Genomic DNA, 18675 nt, shown 5'->3' on the forward strand with positions numbered 1-18675 from the left:
TAGGGTGCTTGAGTAGTAGGGGTTACTGCTGCTGGATAGGGTGGTTGAGTAGAAGGGGTTACTGCTGCTGGATAGGGTGGTTGAGTAGAAGGGGTTACTGCTGCTGGTGGGATGGGGTGGTTGAGTAGAAGGGGTTACTGCTGCTGGATAGGGTGGTTGAGTAGAAGGGGTTACTGCTGCTGGATATGGTGCTTGAGTAGTAGGGGTTACTGCTGCTGGATAGCATGAATGAGTAGTAGGTGTTACTGCTGCTGGATAGGATGGTTGAGTAGTAGGGGTTACTGCTGCTGGATAGGATGGGTTACTGCTGCTGGATGAGGTGGTTGAGTAGAAGGGGTTACTGTTGCTGGATGGGGTGGTTGAGTAGAAGGGGTTACTGCTGCTGGATGGGGTGGTTGAGTAGAAGGGGTTACTGCTGCTGGATGGGGTGGTTGAGTAGTAGGGGTTACTGCTGCGGGATGGGATGGTTGAGTAGAAGGGGTTACTGCTGCTGGATGGGGTGGTTGAGTAGAAGGGGTTACTGCTGCTGGATGGGGTGGTTGAGTAGAAGGGGTTACTGCTGCTGGTGGCATGGGGTGGTTGAGTAGAAGGGGTTACTGCTGCTGGATAGGGTGGTTGAGTAGAAGGGGTTACTGCTGCTGGATAGGGTGGTTGAGTAGTAGGGGTTACTGCTGCTGGATGGGGTGGTTCAGTAGTAGGGGTTACTGCTGCTGGATGGGGTGGTTGAGTAGTATGGGTTACTGCTGCTGGATAGGGTGGTTGAGTAGAAGGGGTTAGTGCTGCTGGATGGGGTTGTTGAGTAGAAGGGGTTACTGCTGCTGGTGGGATGGGGTGGTTGAGTAGAAGGGGTTACTGCTGCTGGATAGGGTGGTTGAGTAGAAGGGGTTACTGCTGCTGGATAGGGTGCTTGAGTAGTAGGGGTTACTGCTGCTGGATAGCATGGATGAGTAGTAGGTGTTACTGCTGCTGGATAGGGTCGTTGAGTAGTAGGGGTTACTGCTGCTGGATAGGGTGGGTTACTGCTGCTGGATAGGGTGGTTGAGTAGAAGGGGTTACTGCTGCTGGATGGGATGGGGTGGTTGAGTAGTAGGGGTTACTGCTGCTGGATGGGATGGTTGAGTAGAAGGGGTTACTGCTGATGGATAGGGTGGTTGAGTAGAAGGGGTTACTGTTGCTGGATGGGATGGTTGAGTAGAAGGGGTTACTGCTGCTGGATGGGGTGGTTGAGTATTAGGGGTTACTGCTGCTGGCTGGGGTGGTTGAGTAGAAGGGGTTACTGCTGCTGGATAGGGTGGTTGAGTAGTAAGGGTTACTGCTGCTGGATGGGGTGGTTGAGTAGTAGGGGTTACTGCTGCTGGATAGGGTGGTTGAGTAGAAGGGGTTACTGCTGCTGGATGGGGTGGGTGAGTAGAAGGGGTTACTGCTTCTGGATAGGGTGGTTGAGTAGAAGGGGTTACTGCTGCTGGATGGGATGGGGTGGTTGAGTAGAAGGGGTTACTGCTGCTGGATAGGGTGGTTGAGTAGAAGGGGTTACTGCTGCTGGATAGGGTGGATTACTGCTGCTGGATAGGGTGGTTGAGTAGTAGGGGTTACTGCTGCTGGATAGCATGGTTGAGTAGTAGGGGTTACTGCTGCTGGATGGGGTGGTTGAGTAGTATGGGTTACTGCTGCTGGATGGGGTGGTAGAGTAGTAGGGGTTACTGCTGCTGGATAGGGTGGTTCAGTAGAAGGGGTTACTGCTGCTGGATGGGGTGGTTGAGTAGAAGGGGTTACTGCTGCTGGATGGGATGGGGTGGTTGAGTAGAAGGGGTTACTGCTGCTGGATAGGGTGCTTGAGTAGTAGGGGTTACTGCTGCTGGATATGGTGGTTGAGTAGTAGGGGTTACTGCTGCTGGATAGGGTGGGTTACTGCTGCTGGATAGGGTGGTTGAGTAGTAGGGGTTACTGCTGCTGGATGGGGTGGTTGAGTAGAAGGGGTTACTGCTGCTGGATGGGATGGGTTACTGCTGCTGGATAGGGTGGTTGAGTAGTAGGGTCTACTGCTGCTGTATAGGGTGGGTTACTGCTGCTGGATATGGTGGTTGAGTAGTAGGGGTTACTGCTGCTGGATGGAGTGGTTGAGTAGTAGGGGTTACTGCTGCTGGATAGGGTGGTTGAGTAGTAGGGGTTACTGCTGCTGGATAGGGTGAGTTACTGCTGCTGGATAGGGTGGTTGAGTAGTAGGGGTTACTGCTGCTGGATAGGGTGGGTTACTGCTGCTGCGGTGTTGGCACTCAGTCTCTTCCTCCTCTCTCTCACTCTCTTGCTCTACCCGTGTCTGCCTCTCTCCTAATCTTAATCTAGCTGTACCTCTCCTTCCCCTACTTGAAGGTATTGATCATTCAGGTTTGGCAATAGTTGACCTGTAACTGAAAGTGTACAGAGATAGAGGAGGAGAGTGAGAAATATATAGAGAGAGAGAGGGAGGGAAAGGAGTGTGTGTCTGAGTGGGTGCGCAGTGTAGGTTGAGGAGGTAGTCCCTGCACTTGTGGCCACTGCTGTTTCTAATCAGGGCCATGCTGCTGATTTTGAAGAGACCAACCTGGAGTAACACAGCTGTTTTGTGCTACTGGCCTTGGCTCAGGGAGAAGCAGGCTATATCGTTGGGCCGCTGCCAGCAACCCAGATAGATTGGAGGGAGGTGTGCAATCCGTCTTGTTTAAAGACAATAATTTCTTTCATATTTCGGATACAGTTTTTTGTCTGAGTCACATGTTTTCTGGCTCAAGGGGACGTTGCAATCTTATTGCTGGGGAGTTTGGGGAGTTTTATATTTACGTTTTTATAGTCCTGCATCCTAAGTGTTTTATATTCCTACAGTACCAGTCAAAAGTTTGGACACACCTATGGGCTCCCAAGTGGCACAGAGGTCTGAGGTCTGTAAATAAGAGTTTGTTCTCAACTGACTAAATAAAAAATAAAAACCTACTCATTTAAGGGTTTTTCTTTATTTTTTACTCTATTCTATATTGTATAATAATAGTGAATATATCAAAACGATTAAATAACACACATGGAATCATGTAGGAAGCAAAAAAGTGTTAAACAATTCAAAATTGTATATTTGAGATTCTTCAAAGTAGCCACCCTTTGCCTTTATGACAGCTTTGCACATTATTGGCGTTCTCTCAACCAGCTTCAGGAGATAGTCACCAGGAATGCATTTCAATTAACAGGTGTGCCTTGTTAATTTGTGGAATTTCTTTCCTTCTTAATGCATTTGAGCCAATCAGTTGTTGTGACAAGGTAGGGGTGGTATACAGAAGATAGCTCTATTTCGTAAAAGACCAAGTCCATTATGGCAAAAACGTCTCAAATAAGCTTAGAACTTATAACAAATAATTTAACAAAATGTGTAAAAAGTGAAGGGGTCTGAATACTTTCTGAATGCACTGTACATACAGTCAGGTCCATAATTATTGGCACTCTTGATTAAGATTAGCAAAACCTGGTTGCCTCTGCCAGGAGTGGATCTTCCAGCAAGACAGGAAACCCAAGCACTAATAAAATCCATAAAGATTTTTTGCAAAAAAATACTTTGCTTTTTGCTTTTTCATTCATTCATTTCATTTTTAATTGTTTTCATTTGCTTTCGTGGCTGCCAGCCAAATAGCGTTGCACTTCTGTTGTCATCTGATAAAAATGGAGCTATTTGAGGCGGAATATGTTGCACAAATGTATTTTCTATAGTTGCACACCCCTGATCACTCTTATTGGGGGAAGAAGAAAAAAACTTGACTTTCAGTATAAAAAGCTTTCTCCCATTGTGCTATTTACAATCAAACACATGACTGGCTCAACTGTTTTAGCGAACTACGGTAAGCTTCATAATGTAAAATAATGTGACCGGTGAAATGAACAACGTGATCTGCTTTATTTCCTAACTTCTGCTCTAGTTGACTGCAGGTATTTTACTTATAAAGTAGCTACAAATATAAAAATGTATTGGTAAACTTCAAAGAAATAGTTAACGTATTGACAAACCATCCCGTGTCTATTTCCAAATACCCCTGTATACCGCCCAAGCTTAGTTTCCTTGTCCATTTGTTTCACTTTAAGGTGAAAACCCTGCCATTGTAGCCGTCTAATTGTTAATTGTGGGCCTTTTCTTTCTGTTTTTTATGGACGTTATTGAGAATTCTTCTAATGTGTTTGGGCTTTTCTGAGCCAGCGGCGACCTCTGTGGTACTCTGTGTATGTGCTTTCAAAATTAGATTGACTTTCTAGAGGAATGCATTAGCCCCCCAAGCTTTACAGCCCTGGACCGGCTGAGCTGGCCCTTATTAGAGATGGCTCTTCATTCAAACGCACGCACACACACACACATGCACTTGCTTCTACACACTCATACGCACACACGCAGCACACACACAAACACCCATACCCCCACCACCTCCTTCTTTATTGACAATCTCTCATTGAGCGTATAAGAGCATTACCATGTTTAGGACTGAGTTGTTTTGTGTGATCTCATATTTGCATTGTTGAAATGTATTTCACGCTGCTTTGCATGCTAAGCTGGCCCAGGGAGAAGAGGGGGAACTTATTTTAGATGTGACAAAGCCCAAGAAAAAAATACATGGGGGGGGGTAAAACACCCTCCACGCAGACACGGTTAATTTTGGTTCCCAGCTTTGGGACAATGCAGCTTTTCTCTCTCCTCTCTCTGTGGCTGGGCTCTGTACTGACTCTATAATAGAGACCAGAGCAGTCTGGGAGGAGGAGACAGACTTGAAGTGGCTCTCCCTTTCTTTCTCTCTGTCTCTCCCTATGGCACTCTCTCACTCTTACTCCTAATATTCCACCATTCAGTAGGCCTATTTTGACTACAATTATGTTTTTTAAAAGGTGCTTTTGAGACCTTGGACTAATAATGATGCTGGACTTTTTCCACATTTGTAAAATTGATTAAATATTTTTTTCCCTCAATCTACACACTACCCCATAATGAAAAAGCAAAAACGGGTTTTTAGAATTTTTTCAAAATGTTTTAAGACCTAAAAAACTGATACCTTATTTACATAACAATTCAGACCTTTTGCTAGGAGACGCGGAATTGAGCTCAGGTGCATCCTGTTTCCATTGATCATCCTTGATGTTTCTGCAACTTGATTGGAATCCATCTGTGGTAAATTCAATTGATTGGACATGATTTGGAAAGGCACACACCTGTCTATATAAGGTCCCACAGTTGACAGTACATTACAGAGCAAAAACCAAGCCATAAGGTTGAAGGAATTGTCAGTAGAGCTCCAAGACAGGATTGTGTCGAGGCACAGATCTAGGAAAGGGTACCAGTGGCCTTGGTCAGGGAGGTGACCAAGAACCCAATGGTCACTCTAGAGTTCCTCTGTGGAGATGGGAGAACCTTCCAGAAGAACAACCATCTCTGCAGTTCTCCACCAATCAGGCCTTTATGATAGTGGCCAGACGGAAGCCACTCAGTAAAAGGCAGAGGCCAATAACATCCCTATTTTGAAGCATGATGGTGGCCGAAACATGCTGTGGGGATGTTTTTCAGCGGCAGAGATGGGGAGACTAGTCAAGATTGAAGGCAAGATGAACAGAGCAAAGTACAGAGAGATCCTTGATGAAAACCTGCTCCAGAGCACTCAGGACCTCCGAGCGGGGCAAAGGTTCACCTTCCAACAGGACAACAAGCCAAGACAATGCAGGAGTGGCTTTGGGACAAGTTTCTGAATGTCCTTGAGTGGCCCAGCCAGAGCCCGCACTTGAACCCAATCGAACATCTCTGGAGAGACCTAAAAATACCTCTGCAGTGACTCTCCCCATCTAACCTGACAGAGATTGAGAGGATATGCAGAGAAAAATGGGACAAACTCCCCAAATACAGGTGTGCCAAGCCTGTGGCGTCATACCCAAGAAGACTTGAGGCTGTAATCACTGCCAAAAGTACTTCAACAAAGTACTTAGTAAAGTGTCATGTAAATATGATATTTCAGTTTTTTATTTTGAATACATTAGAAAACATTTCTTAACCTGTTTATGCTTTGTCATTATGGGTTATTGTGTGTAGATTGATGGGGGGGGGGGAATGATTCAATCCGTTTTAGAATAAGGCAGTAACGTAACAAAATGTAGAAAAAGTCAAGGGGTCGGAATACTCTCCGACTGCACTGTTTGAATCAGTGGCCCACGATTTGGGGTGGAAATGGCCTATTCTGAAGGTTGACTTCCTTATGGATATTGCGAAAGTGCTTTGAGTATTCATCCAGATTATGTTTTCATGAAGTGCTTCAAATTTTCTACACTTCCACAGTAGTCAGTCGAGTATGTGTAGGCTGTTTCCTATTTACAAGGCATCTTTTCACATTACCAGTAGTACATCTCTTCATTCACCCACTTCCCATTGCATCTCAGCCATTATCTTCCTCCTCGGCTGTAAACAACGGAAAAACACACTCACACACACACCTCTTACACACAAATTGAAGAAAACATGCACACCCACACGCGACCCACACCCCCAGCTGTATCAGACACTTTATCAGACACTTAATGGTGGACAGCGGTACCCTGGCAACCTGGTGAGGAGGTCAGCGAAAGTCTTCCTAGCCTAGTTAAGGCACTGATGTTCTTATTAAAAGCAAATTTCTGTGGCTGAAGGACTCCAGAGAGCCAGCTGGGCCCCCTGTTCGCTTCACCTCACGCCTTGATTGGCGAGGGGGCGGCCGTCGTCACGGAGCGGCGCACAGGGTTCTCCCTGGTCCTGCCAAACAGCGTCAGCGCTCAATTAGGGCACCTGCGCGGTGCTCCGAGCCTGGCCACCTCCTAACTGGCCTCAGACGCGGAGAGGTCATGCTCCTGCTAACATGGTTCAAAGACATGACTCTCACAGCTCACACTGCGGCACACAAATACTGTGTGCGTGTCTGTGTGAGGGAAGATTTGGAAGAGCAGTGCGAGATTTACTATGACATGGCAGTATACAGGATTTCATGCCTTTTTTAAACTAAACCATGCATGAAAGCTATTTTCTTAACACAGGTTCATACCCAAGCATTACTCAACATCATCATAATTGATTAACATAAATTGCATGTTGCTACTTTTATTTTTATTCAGTCAACATTTTATTAATCTTAGTTTGGCGAAGAAAGTACAGCAGAATACTTAATATTCAAGTTATTTAAAACATTTTCCCTGTGTCTAGAACTTTTTGAAGGCTTCAGTTTTTTGACCGCACAGGTTTTTGTTGAGCAAGGGATGGCAGTTTTTTTGCCGTTGGGCCATTATACCACGTCCAATTGAATTACTATCAGTTTGAGATAACAAATTCCTACATCTGCTAATCAGCGTTTTTTTTTTTTTTTTTTTTTTTTACATTTTCTCTCTTTTTTTTTACTTCCACCACTCTCCACCATGCATATCTCTGACATATTTGCGTAGATCAAGGAATTTGCTGCAAACAATAGTAATTCCACCTCAAAAAGCACAAGAAAACGGATTTCGACACCCACCATCTGATTGTTCGGAAATCGTTTCTGTTGTCAGAAACAGATAAGATTAGCATTCATGAAACATTCATTTGTTAAAATATACACTAAACCAAAATATAAACCCATCATGCAAGAATGTACAGTTTATATAAGGAAATCAGTCAATTGAAATAAATTAATTAGGCCCTAATCTATAGATTTCACATGACTGGGAATACAGATATGCCTTAATAAAAAGGAAGTGGCGTAGATCAGAAAACCAGTCAGTATCTGGTGTGACCTCATGCAGTGCGTCACATGTCCTTCACATAGAGTTGATCAGGCTGTTGATTGTGGTCTGTGGAATGTTGTCCCACTCCTCTTCAGTGGCTGTGCGAAGTTGCTGGATATTTGCGGGAACTGGAACATACTGTCATACACGTCAATCCAAAGCATCCCAAACATTCTCAATGGGTGACATGTCTGGTGAGTATGCAGGCCAAGGAAGAACTGGGACATTTTCAGCTTCCAGGAATTGTGTACAGGTCCTTACAACATGGGGCCGTTCATTATCATGCTGAAACATAAGATGATGGCGGCAGATGAACAATGGACCTCAAGATCTCGTCACGGTATGTCTGCATTCAAATTGCCATCGATAAAATGCAATTGTTTTTGTTGTCCGTTGCTTATGCCCGCACATACCATAACACCACCGCCACTATGGGCACTCTGTTCACAACGTTGACATCAGCAATCCGCTCGCACACACGACACCATACATGTTGTCTGCCATCTGCCCGATACAGTTCAAATTGGAATTCATCAGTGAAGAACATACTTCTCCAGCATCGAAGGTGAGCATTTGCCCACTAAAGTCAGTTACGCCAAACTGCAGTCAGTTCGGCTTCAGTCACTCCTGCGTTATCTTGGCTGTGTGCTTAGGGTCATTGTCCTGTTGGAAAGTGAACCTTCGCCCCCGTCTGAGGTCCTGAGCACTCTGGATCAGGTTTTCATCAAGGATCTCTCTGTACTTTGTTCCGTTCATCTTTCCCTGGATCCTGACTAGTCTCCCAGTCCCTGCCACTAAAAACATCCCCACAGCATGTTTCTGACGCCATCATGCTTCAAAATAGGGATGTTATTGGTCTCTGCCTTTTACTGAGTGGCTTCCGTCTGGCCACTATCACAAAGGCCTGATTGGTGGAGAACTGCAGAGATGCTGCCACCACCATGCTTCACCTTAGGGAGGATGCCAGGTTTCATCCAGACATAACGCTTGGCATGCAGAGCAAAGAGTTCAATCTTGGTTTCATCAGACCAGAGAATCTTGTTTCTCATGGTCAGAGAGTTTTTTAGGGGCCTTTTGGCAAACTCCAAGCGGGCTGTCATGCCTTTTACTGAGGAGTGGCTTCCTTCTGGTCACTCTACCATAAAGGCCTGATTGGTGGAGTGCTGCAGAGATGGTTGTCCTCCACAGAGGAACTCTGGAGCTCTGTCAGAGTGACCATCGGGTTCTTGGTCACTTCCCTGACCAAGGCCCATCTCACCCGATTGTTCAGTTTAGCTGGGTGGCCAGACTCTTGGTGGTTCCAAACTTTTTCCATTTAAGAATGATGGAGGCCGGTGTGTTCTTGGGGACCTTCAATGCTGCAGACCTTGTTTTGTACTCTCCCCCAGATCTGTGCCTCGACACAATCCTGTCTTGGAGCTCTACGGACAATTCCTTCGAACTCATGTGGACTCCAATCAAGGATGATCAATGGAAACAGGATGTACCTGAGCTCAATTTCAAGTCTCATAGCAAAGAGTCTGAATACTTATGTAAATAAGGTATTTCTGTTTTTATTTTTACTTTGTCATTATTGGGTATTGTGTGTAGATTGATGAGAATGTTTTTTCATTTAATACTTTTTAGACTAAAGCTGTAGTGTACCAATGTGGTAAATGAAGGGGTCTGAATACTTTCCGAAGGCACTGTAACCTCATTGTTTTTGTGTTATTGTTTTTTTATTGTTTTTTATTTAGCTATTTAAATTATTTTTTTTAACTTTGCATTGTTGATAAAGGGCTCGTAAGTAAGCATTTCATGGTAAAGTCCACACCTGTTGTATCCGGCATATGTGACAAGTAACATTTCATTTTAATTGATTAATTGCTGACCAAATGATTAGATAAGAACAGGTAGGTAGCCTAGCGGTTAAGAGCTTTGGGCCCGTAACCAAAAGGTTGCTGGTTCAAATCCCTGAGCCAACTAAGTTAAGTCTATTGATGTGCCCTTGAGCAAGTCACTTAACCGTAATTGCTCCTGTAAGTCACTCTGGATAAGAGCGTCTGCTAAATGACTAAAATGTAAAACGATTGTGTTTAAAAAGCATTAGCACCTGGGCCTGTGTGTGTTTGTGGTGTGTGTTTGGGGTTAAAGGAGAGGTGCAGAGTTTACACCACCTACCTGAGTAGTTTATCTTTAACTGAGTGTGATTAATGCAGGGTGGCCATCCAAAGCGACACTAGTAGCTCTGGGCCTTCTAGAAAGGAAATATTAACTACCAGGCATCTGCAGCCAAGCTACTTGAGAGAGAGGAGAAAATATTTGAAAATGATTGATCAACAGGGTCCTTTTTTTACTCTCAGTGCAAAGGCAGTTTCTTGTGTTTTTGTGTTTGACTAATCACACATGAAATGAGCCTATGTTTTTGGTGAGTTGTTGAAGTAGACACGTCACACGCAGTGTAGCAGGGCTAAGGGCCCAGCACTGACGGGGGGGGGGGTGAGAGAAAGTGATGGAAGGACCGTCCTCCTCTGCTAGCTAATAGTTTGAGAAATGATTTCTGTGACACCAATGATTGAATGCAGAGCTAAACTAGTGACTCAACTACTATTTTTCTCAAAGGGTGTCATTTACAGAGTGTTGTCAGTGTATGAATAACACTCTTATCACTAATCAGTTATGTGAAGGCAACACTTTCATATTCTGACACCTTCCTTCCCTCCTGTCCTTCAGGTTGATGCTCCAGCTGCCTGAGAAAATGGGGTTAACTGCTGTAGCAGCTCGACAGACCCAGGGTAGAGGTCAGTTTCCAACACAACGCTCTCTCACTCGCTTTTTTTCTTGCTCTCTCTCCCTCACTTAGCTACTACTTTTCAATTCACCTACATTGGTACGTTTTTGTACCTCGTTCCAATGAACAACCTAAAGGTGGATTGTTACATCATGTCGCCTCTTACTGTGTTTTTTGTTGCATTTTCCGTATGTCAGGCCGTGGGGGGAATGCGTGGCTGAGTCCTCTAGGGTGTGCCATGTTTAGTGTGCATGTGCAAGTGGCTGTGAGTTCCAGACTGGGCCAGAGGATCCCCTTCCTGCAGCACCTGGCTGCCCTGGCTGTGGTGGAGGCCGTACGCACCCTTCCCGGTTACCAGGTACAAACACTACATACTACTGCTGCATGGTTGCCACCAAGCTACACTATATATACAAAAGTATGTGGACACCCCTTCAATTAGTAGATTTGGGTATTTCAGCCACACCCGTTGCTGACAGGTGTATAAAATCGAGCACACCGCCATGCAATCTCCATAGACAAACATTGGCTGTTGAATGGCCTTACTGAAGAGCTCAGTGACTTTCAAAGTGGCACCGTCATAGGATGCCACCTTTCCAACAAGTCAGTTCGTCAAATCTATGTCCTGCTAGAGCTGCCCCGGTCAACTGTAAGTGCTGGTATTGTGAGGTTGAAACGTCTATGAGCAACAACGGCTCAGCCGTGAAGTGGTAGGCCACAAAAGCTCACAGAATAAAAATCGCATGTCCTCGGGTTGCAACACTCACTACGAAGTTCCAAACTGCCTCTGGAAGCAACGTCATCACAATACCTGTTTGTCGAGAGCTTCATGAAATGGGTTTCCATGGCCGAGCAGCCGCACACAAGCCGCCATTGGAATCTGGAGCAGTAGAAACGCGTTCTGTGGAGTGATGTCTCACGCTTCACAATCTGGCAGTCAGATGGACGAATCTGGGTTTGGTGGATGCCAGGAGAACGCTACCTGCTTGAATACATAGTGCCAACTATAAAGTTTGGTGGAGGAGGAGTAATGTTCTGGGGCTGTTTTTTATGTTTCAGGCTAGTCCCCTTAATTCCAGTGAAGGGAAATCTTAACGCTACAGCATACAATGACATTCTAGATGTGCCAACAGTTTGGGGAAGGCCCTATTCCTGTTTCAGCATGACAATGCCCCCGTGCACAAAGCAAGGTCCATACATAAATGGTTTGTTGAGATCGGTGTGGAAGAACTTGACTGGCCTGCACAGTGCCCTGACCTCAACCCCATCAAAAACCTTTGGGGTGAATTGGAACACCGACTGCAAGCCAGGCCTGATCGCCCAACATCAGTGCCCAACCTCACTAATGCTCTTGTGGCTGAATGGAGGCAAGTCCCCGCAGCAATGTTCCAATGCAATGTTCCATCTAGTGGAAAGCCTTCCCAGAATAGTGGAGGCTGTTATAGCAGCAAAGGGGGGACCAACTCCATATTAATACCCATGATTTTGGAATGAGATGTTCAACAAGCAGGTGTCCACTTACTTTTGGACTTGTAGTGCATCTCCAAGCTACAGCCATAGACCTGCCCTAATCCCAATCCATGTCACTGAGGTTAAGCCTGTCATCACTAGAATACTTTACTTACTGCACTGATACATTTACCATTGGGAGCACTCCTTATGCCGAATAAAGGGCTCCAGGTTTCACACAGCTATTTATGGCCAGTGTTGTGTGGCTATTTATGGCCTCCTTGTTCTGTTCAACGCAATGCACTTCCCTCTCCAAATGGATGGTATGTCTAACTCACCGATCAAAGGGTTCTGTGCTAGAACTCTCCTTTCTCCCCCTCTCTCATTAAGCATCTATTTTACATGGTGTAAGGGCCCGATTTTGCTTCCAGGAGTGTTTGTGTGTGTGTGTGTGTGTGTGAGAAAATATATGTGCTGCAGTGTGGGGGTCTGTGATGAGAAACACACTGGTGTCACACTGCCCAGTTGTTTATGGGCTCTGGCCAGTCAGCCAAAGTGTAGAACAAGCCTATGCATGGCACAGGAAATAGTACTGAACATGAAGAAATAACAGCCAACATTTTGCCTAAATATTTCTCTCTTAATCAAGACTAGAGGCCAGGTTTACATGTAGCTGGATATGCCATTTTTGGAGGTAATGTAGGTCTGTCAAAGCCATTGTAGATGTGTGCCTTGAGTTATGGTAAAATATAAACAGACATGGTGGCCGTTTTAAGGGATGTGCTGCAGATGGGGAGAACCTAACTTTCAAAGCAGGCCAGACTCAGAAGAGCTGTTCAGGTTGACAGACATACAGTATGGTATTTTGAACCCGTGTAGACGCTACATTTGCACGATTATGTCATTTCTTGTACAGATAGTTTTTACAGACAGGGCATGTAAAACTAATTATTTTGATCTCTGTCTTAGCTTGTTCTAGAACTAACTCTTTCCATGTATAGCATGTCATGTCTCACATGTAATACTACATATTTGATTATTTAAGTAATAATGCCCGAGAATCTGGTGTTTGGAGGACATATTGGCACAGTCCTCCAAACACCGGCTTCAAGGGCATTATCACTTTTATACATTGGTTACCAACATATTCAAATAATGATTGACATATATCATGAAACATTTTATTTTGATGAATTTATTCATACTATTTCATCCTTCCACAAGATATAGTTCCGACACAAATCTAGGGTTGCTACCCAAGCTGGCTGGTTGTTTGTTCTATTGGTTCGGTTTCCAGAGACACGACCCAGTTGTTCAGTCTTTTTGTTCTGTATCTACAGTCCTTCGTTCTGAATGGCCATTACCATACTGGCTGGTAATATTCTTATCCCTTGCTAGCTAGCCAACTATATCTAACTTACAGTCATGTCAAACAGTGCTGCCAGAATAACAGCAAAGTAGCTGGATTTGCGTTTGTTTGAACTGTTTTCTAATGACATTTATTTGGATACATCCATAACAATGAGCTAATGATGCACGATTTGCCTGGCATAGAAATTGTGCTATCTCATAAGGACACTGTTGTTCAGAGGAGCTAGCCAACAACACAACTAACACAATCACTTCAAACTGAATCTTGAAGACCGCAAAGTAGCTGCACTTCATTTTGTTTTTACCTGTTTTCTATTGATAGTTCTTTGTATATATCCATAAAAATTATGCTGATTCGTGATTTTGACTGGCTGAGAAAAGCTGCCTGCCTGTCTGCCACATCCCTTCTCCTGACACGTTCATTACATTGGGACAGCTGGAGATCGAATTTGAATATTGAAACAATGTTGCAAATGTCGGAGAGACAGACAGCAAGGTTTATACAAATCTCCATTGTTGAAAACTACATGTTAGTGTAAAATAAATGTGAGAATGTCTTGATGCTTTTAATAGTGGAAATTAAGTTTATAAATTGCCTGGCTGGGCTGATGAGACAGTGGATTAGCAGTCCGATGGAACAGAGTAAATAGGCATTTTAACGTCATAGATTTAGCTGGTGGTAACTTGTGGAATAGACACTGGCTGGATATGCGGTTTTAACTAATCATTATTCAGGATTAGACCCACCCGTTGTATAAAAGTGGATACGGTGTAGTGTACTATATCTCCGTATTTAATAGTGCTTTCATGTATTGATGTGTTACACCAAAAATAAACATATTTTACCTCTATTTAACTAGGCAAGTCAGTTAAGAGAAAATTCTTATTTTCAATGACGGCCTAGGAACATTGGGTTAACTGCCTTTTTCAGGGGCAGAACAACATATTTTTTTTACGTTGTCAGCTCAGGGATTCTATATTACAACCATTCGTTCACTAGTCCAATGCTCTAACCACTAGGCTACCTGCCGCCCCAGTGTATATGTGATATAGAAGTGTATCTCAACGTCAGTTTTGGTCTCGTTGTAGGACATCGACCTAAGGGTGAAGTGGCCTAATGACATTTACTACGGTAACCTGATGAAGCTAGGAGGAGTGTTGGTGACATCAACAGTCATGGGACCAACCTTCCATCTCCTCATTGGTCAGAATCCTCTTCTACTTATGTTTATCCAAGTGCAGTATAATGGAGCTTCTGTTGAGGACTTAACCTGTTAACTTATAGAAAAAAACAGTGCTTGAATAAAATACCATTTGTTATTATTGGTGAAGTGTCTTCTCAATGATTGTCTTTAAACAATCTGTTTCTCCAGGCTGTGGCTTTAACGTCAGCAACAGCAACCCCACCATTGCCATCAACGACCTGGTGATGCAGCACAACCGAGAGCATGGCACAAGCCTGGAGGCACTTAGCTCAGCCCAGCTCATCGGCCGCACCCTCACCTGCCTGGAGCAGCTCATCTCTGACTTCCAAGAACGGGGGTCAGAGGCCGTCCTACCCCTCTACTACAAGAGATGGATGCACAAGTAAGAACTTGGATGGATATTATTTTATACTCTGTAGGCTACCTGTAAAATCTACTCTCGCTGCTGCAGTTGCTACTGCTGATCATAATATTAATTGTCATTCAAGAGGAACTTCTTTCCCACACAGACATATTAATAAACACCTCTCACTCTTCAGACATAACATCTAATCATGGAAATTGTGTTTACACTACATTGACCTTGCTGTGCCCTCCGTCCTGTCTCAGTGGGACCCAGGTGCGTCTGTGGAGTGAGGATGGCCCCCAGGCTGTCGTGGTGGGCCTCGATGACAACGGCTTCCTGCAGGTGCGCTCCGAGGAGCAGGGCGTGGTGTCCGTGCAGCCTGACGGCAACTCCTTTGACATGCTAAGGAACCTGGTGGTCACCAAGCAACGCTAGGATCCTGTATGGATCCCTATAGAGTAGCCCCACCTGGTTGCCTGAAGGGCATTTTAGCCAGGGGCATCATGAAAGAAGATTAGCCAGCTCCTACGTAGCTTGAGTTGGAGATACTCTTAACTATTTGTGAGATCTCACACAACTAATCTGCTAGGGAAAAATACTACTTAATTTTTTCTTGTTCTTTACTTGAGAAAATAACTAATTGACCTATCAATTACTTATCTGCAAGTATAAATACAAATGTTTGCTTATTTTACTTGATAGATTGGCTGAAACCTATTGGGAACTAAAGCATCTGAAATCGTTTGTTAGGATACCATCCCATGGTATTTGGGTAGCTGTTTTTAAAAGTTGGCCTGTTTAGTGTAGTGCGGTGGTAGTGGAATTACTTGACTAGTTCATGTATTACATCAGGGTTTCCTAACAGCATACATTTTTGTTGTAGCCCCAGACAAGCACATCTTTATTACATGATCAAATTATAGTTGGCAGCTACAGGATTTCTAAAATACAGTAGTTTATGAAGAATACAAAATTAGTTATTCACCGAACTCACTTATATTCAATTGTACAATAGCATGGTTTAAGTGTAATTTACCAGTAATTTTGTGCAAAGGTTGTGAAGTCAAATTGTCAACACTGATTATTTCCTTTTGTAATGTAGTATTCCATGTAATATCTTTAGTTACAACACTCAAAGGCTCTCGAGAAAGTGCTAGAGGTCGAAACAGTCTTTTCCAGAGGTGTTGACGCGAGTCCTATTAACATGTTAAAACACGTCTTTAGCTTATCGCTTGGAAATGTACCAAATCTGCTTTGCATAAAGACGTTGTGATGCTATATTGACATGGGAGGTCACACTTAGATGCAAATGTATTCACTGAGTGCAAACACAATGTGATAGACTGCCCGAAGGCTGGCACCTAATCCCAATTGCTGGACTGTTTATTATTGGTTGCTACTGAGCTACGGGATAACCCAAGCCTGTTGCGCTGAGTCATGTATTAACTTATGTTATCTTAGAACTCCATCAATTTAAGAACTGTAAGTTCATATCACTTACTTTAAGCATTGCATTTGATGTTTTGGAGTTTAGAGTGAGATGTTTTTGTTACTCTTTAGGACAGGCATGCTGGATTGCATTCCTTACTTTAAGTTTCAGACTATAACTGATACTCAATGTCTAACAATGGATAGATATTTGTAAGATAAAGAGGTGATCTGTATATTTTGATAACACACACAATTGATGTAAAACATCAGCACTCTATAACTATGTAATTATGTAATAAACGAATACTGGTTGCAGTTGTATGATGAAAAACTGTTTGGTAAACATATATAAATATGAATTATCTTGTCATTCCAATAAGAGCTATTATTAAAAACCTATACTGAAATAAATGGCCATGGATATATAATTTTTCTGACTTGCAATAGTTTGTAGACCATGATACCTTTGCATGGGTATTAGGCATAAGCATGAACGAATCCCCTAGAGCGGAATTGGCTTTCAAGTCTGCCTCAAAATAATGTTGTTTGCAACAACCCAGTCTCCCATCTAAAGACATGTCATTGGACAACAAGAAGGGGCTTCTTAAACGAAGGTTGGTAGGTTTCCTGTTGCTTTCTTTGCTCTGCTCTCCTTTCTCCATGTTCCTTAAACTGTACTAAAGAGAAAGACACTGTTGATTGAGTCCAGCTTTGCCCAGCAGTGGCTGTAGAGTGGGAGAGGGAGGGGGGGAAGTAGATTCCCTCCCTCGTCCGGTGGGGGAGTGAGGAGGTGTGGGTGAGCCCCTTGGTGCAGGTGACCAGGAGGGATTGGGGGGCGGGGGGGGTAAGGAGAAAATATGCATGCAAGCTCCACAAACTGGATACAGCCCTCAGCTCCATTACAAGCTCATTCCCACCTTCTCGGATTTTAATAAATGTACCCAATATGGTTTCATCAAAGTTTAGCAGTGCGCTAACAATGTATTCAATGGCAACATTGAGGTATTTACAGTGCCTGGTTTTGAGTACTGTTACTTTTTGAGGAAACAACATGGTCCTCTGAACTCTGTTGAAAACAACTGGCTTCCAATGTAGCGATTTTGATCAATGAAGATTTAGGTCTTAGCTGTACCGTTCTGATGTAGTTGATGGTGTGTACATTCTGGAGCATCAGCTACAAAGACTCCGGAGTTTCTCAAGCCTAAAGTTCATTAAGCAAATAGCTTACCTCTGGATCCATAAATGGCGCCACCTCAATATCCTGTTTTAACAATCTCAGTGGCAGGTCTCAAGGGTCAAAAGGGATCTATCCTCTTTAATATTGGCTGCATAATACCACATCTCAATCCAGCCTCCCCAGAGAGACAGCAGAGCCCTTTGGCTCACCTTCAAATATCAGCTTTTCTTCAAGAAAAACATGTTGTTTTAAAGGGTAGTTAGATGGGAATCCTTGGCTTCTATGTTTACGCTAACTCTATTCTTTGAGTTATAGAAAACAGAATGAAGTGAAGGATGTAAGATTGAGAAAATAATGGTTGAGAGCTGATATGTTTGCTGAACTTTGTTTGACAAGCATTCTGACATATGTACTGGTTAGATAGGGAATGGTTGACTGATCCCATCGTGATGAAACATAAAAGACTAGCAGGGAAAACAAGCATATGGAGAGGACATACAGTATTTACATAAACTTTGAAGAGGCTTTGAAAACTAGTGAAAGGTGCATTATTGTATTTGAATGGTTTTATGCTCTATTTGAAACATGCAAATACCCAGTGGTTACCTATAATGTTTATTTGGTGTTACATTGTACATTTTCTGACCTCTGAAATTCATAAAGCACAAATTACACTGTGGCTCTTTTAGGTTGCTTTAGAAATAAATGAGACCATTGTTGATATACTGTACATAACACTGATATGAGAATAATACTGTTTTTATTGAAGTGCCTAATACTTTCAGAGCTTCTGCTGATTTGTGTTTGAGTTTAGGTGTTAACATGGAGCGTCTCCAGTGGTCCTTGGCTGTCATCGGACTGTGTAGATGTGGACCCCTGGATGTGTGACGGGCTTGTCCAAATAACTCCCTGACTGTCTATATGTGTCCTAAGTGGAATGTGGAGGGGTGTATGGATACAGAAGACCACAGTGGATGGACAGTTACACACTCCCACATACATATATTTGTAGGGCCCATTTTACCAGGTTGATGGGATACAGGCAGGAGAACGGACGTAAGGTGTACTTCAAGATGACCTCATAGAAAGAAAGTAAGAAGGTTATATGTAACTATTATGTAAAAGTGCTCCATATTTGGACATTTGACGTGATTGA

The 18675-nt window shown here is 43.6% G+C and overlaps 1 protein-coding gene across 4 annotated transcripts in view; it reads left to right on the plus strand.

The window, feature by feature from the left end:
* The window catches only part of hlcs (holocarboxylase synthetase (biotin-(proprionyl-CoA-carboxylase (ATP-hydrolysing)) ligase)), a 74589-nt gene extending 57819 nt beyond the window's left edge, over positions 1-16770 (plus strand). For 3 of the 4 annotated variants that reach the window (XM_036937533.1, XM_036937534.1, XM_036937535.1), the window contains 5 exons: positions 10483-10550; positions 10738-10898; positions 14450-14564; positions 14734-14947; positions 15175-15346. In XM_036937533.1, coding sequence (XP_036793428.1) covers positions 10483-10550; positions 10738-10898; positions 14450-14564; positions 14734-14947; positions 15175-15346 — 730 coding nt within the window. Of the gene's footprint in view, positions 1-10482; positions 10551-10737; positions 10899-14449; positions 14565-14733; positions 14948-15174 lie in introns of all 4 variants that reach the window. The other variant, XM_036937531.1, reaches the window with a different exon arrangement.
* Positions 16771-18675: the final 1905 nt, after the last annotated feature.

Source organism: Oncorhynchus mykiss, chromosome 12 (genome assembly GCF_013265735.2).
Source record: "Oncorhynchus mykiss isolate Arlee chromosome 12, USDA_OmykA_1.1, whole genome shotgun sequence".
NCBI classification, from domain to species: domain Eukaryota; kingdom Metazoa; phylum Chordata; class Actinopteri; order Salmoniformes; family Salmonidae; genus Oncorhynchus; species Oncorhynchus mykiss.